Source organism: Cebus imitator, unplaced genomic scaffold (genome assembly GCF_001604975.1).
Source record: "Cebus imitator isolate Cc_AM_T3 unplaced genomic scaffold, Cebus_imitator-1.0 Scaffold140, whole genome shotgun sequence".
Lineage (NCBI taxonomy): Eukaryota > Metazoa > Chordata > Mammalia > Primates > Cebidae > Cebus > Cebus imitator.
The window spans coordinates 359,512-362,131 of record NW_016107455.1 but is presented as its reverse complement, the minus strand read 5'-3'; the positions used below and the strand labels follow the sequence as shown (position 1 = coordinate 362,131).

The 2,620-nt window shown below is 51.9% G+C and overlaps 1 protein-coding gene across 1 annotated transcript in view; it reads right to left on the bottom strand.

Moving 5' to 3' along the window:
* NEK8 (NIMA related kinase 8) overlaps window positions 1-2,620 on the bottom strand; it is a 14,279-nt gene that overhangs the window by 2,052 nt on the left and 9,607 nt on the right. Inside the window, exons 5-6 of the mRNA XM_037743273.1 lie at window positions 2,152-2,334; window positions 1,693-1,810 (exon numbers count right to left, since the gene is read on the bottom strand). Of these exons, the coding sequence (XP_037599201.1) occupies window positions 1,693-1,810; window positions 2,152-2,334 (301 nt within the window). The remainder of the gene's footprint in view (window positions 1-1,692; window positions 1,811-2,151; window positions 2,335-2,620) is intronic.

Sequence of the window (2,620 nt, the reverse complement as noted above, 5' to 3'; positions counted from 1 at the left end):
TGGTCTCGATCTCTTGACCTCGTGATCCACCCGCCTCGGCCTCCCAAGGTGCTAGGATTACAGGCTTGAGCCACCGCACCCGGCCTCCCTCCTTTTTTCTTTCCCTCCTTCCTTCCTTCCTTCCCTCCCTCCCTCCTTCCTTCCTTCCTTTTCTTTTCTTTTCTTTTCTTTCTTCTTTCTGACATTCTAGCCCTGTTGCCAAGCTGGAGTGCAATGGCATGATCTCGGCACACTGCAACCTCCAACTCCCTGGTTCAAGTGATTCTCCTGCCTCGGCCTCCTAAGCAGCTGGGATTACAGGCATGCGCCACCATGCCCAGGTCATTATTTTTTATTTTTAGTAGAAACGGGTTTTCACCATGTTGGCCAGGATGGTCTCGATCTCATGATCTGCCTGCCTCAGACTCCCAAAGTGCTGGGATTACAGGTGTAAGCACCACGCCCAGCCTATTTTTTATTTTTATTTTTTGTGACCAAGTCTCACTCTGTCACCCAGGCTGGAGTGCAATGGCAAGATCTCAGCTCTCTGCAACCTCCAGCTCCTGGGTTCAAGCGATTCTCCTGCCTCAGCCTCCTGAGTAGCTGAGATTACAGACATTCACTGCCATGCCTGGCTAATTTTTTGTATTTTTAGTAGAGACGAGGTTTCTCCATGTTGGCCAGGCTGGTCTCGAACTCCTGACCTCAGGTGATCTGCCTGCCTCAGCCTCCCAAAGTGCTGGGATTATAGGTATGAGCCACCGCACCTGGCCAAAATCCTCCTTTAAAGCCCTGTTCAGGTGCCATCTCTCTCCTCCAGTTGACATGACTGTTCACTGAGTTCCACACCTCTGCACCTGGTATGTAGCCCTGATGCTATATGTTCTCTGGCATGCTGGAGATGTCATCTTCCCCCGAGTAGACCGAGTCCTCCAGGAAGACAGGAACCCATCAATGTCATGTCTAGTTTCAGTGCCCACCCTGATGCCTGACCCAAAGGGACCTCAATAAACATAGGTATGGCCAGGCATGGTGGCTCACGCCTTGTAATCCAAGCACTTTGGAGGCCAAGGCCCGGATCACCTGAGGTCAGGAGTTCAAGACCAGCCTGACCAACATGGTGAAACCCCGTCTTTATATTAAATAAATAAATAATAAAAATAAAAATAAGTAGATGGTTGGGCGCAGTGGCTCACGCCTGTAATCCCAGCACTTTGGGAAGCCGAGGTGGGTGGATCACGAGGTCAGGAGTTTGAGACCAGTCTGGCCAAGATGGTGAAACCCTGTCTTTACTAAAAATACGAAAATTAGTCGGGCATTGTCACAGGCACGTATAATCCCAGCTACTTGGGAGGCTGAGGCAGAGAATCACTTGAACCCAGGTGGCGGAGGTTGCAGTGAGCTGAGATTGTGCTGCTGTGTTCCAGCCTAGGTGAAGAAGCGAGATTCTGTCTCAAAAAAAAAAAAAGGTAGGTGAATGAAATTTCCTTCATTATATCATCAACACCTGAAGGAAGCCACATATGCATCTCATCTCATCACCAGCATAGGGCGTGCACATAGTTGGCGTAAAATAAAGATTTGCTGAATGAATGAAGATAATTTGAGAGAAAAGAGGGAGGAGAGAATGGGCTGTGGGATGGAAGGTGAGTGTGAGGGGGAACAGGTCATGGCTGAGGATACTGTGAGATGAGACTAGAGGCTGGAGCTTACCCCCGTCTCCACGGCCCCAGGCAAATAGTTCTCGCTCAGTGGACAAGGCCAGCACGTGAGAGGCCCCACAGGCCACCTGCACCATCTCATAGCCCAGCAAGTCCTCCACAATGGTGGGCTAAAGAGGAGAGGAAGTAAGGAGAGACTGGGCAAAGGGTCTAGGACTAGCCATCTGGTCTCAACACCCCCTGCAGGGACAAAGCTGGAGGCTGCACATTCTCCGGAGGTGGCTGTGTCTTTAACTCTAGCCACACACACTGCCAAGTGGGCAACCACCGGGGCAGCCTGGTCTTTCTGTACTTCCCCTGACGTAGGCGGCATAGAGCAGGTGCAGCCGGGAAGCTAGAGGAACCTGTGGCTGCTGGGAACTCCCCCATCCCCAATCTGGTGTCAGCTCTCAGATGTGGGCTCCCCGCCATCCCCTAACTTCCCCCTCCCCAGGGTACATGTGATACCCACCTGGCTGATGTCAGTGAGGCTGCCGTGGCCTAGGCACCCATTGCTGCCGCTGCCAAAGGTCATGATGATGCCTCGGTCTGGGGAGAAGCGCCGTGAGGAAGAAGGAAGAGAAGTTAAGCAGTCATTCCAGATAGCCCTGTCCACCAGAGGGTTGCGGCAACAAAATAAAGTTGGGGACCAGGGCTGGAAAGATGGGATAGGAAGAGAGAAAGGATAGGCGTCTCTTCAAATGTATGTGACTTTGGACAAGTGACACCCTCTCTGAGCCTTAATGTCCCCACTTGTCAAATGAGGATACTATAACTGCCTTGGCAGGCCTGTCCGTAGGATCAAGGAGGTTGTGTAAGGAAATCTCCTCAATAGTTACTAGAGCCGGGCACGGTGGCTCACGCCTGTAATCCCAGCACTTTGGGAGGCCAAGGCGGGTGGATCACGAGGTCAAGAGATCGAGACCATCCTGGTCAACATG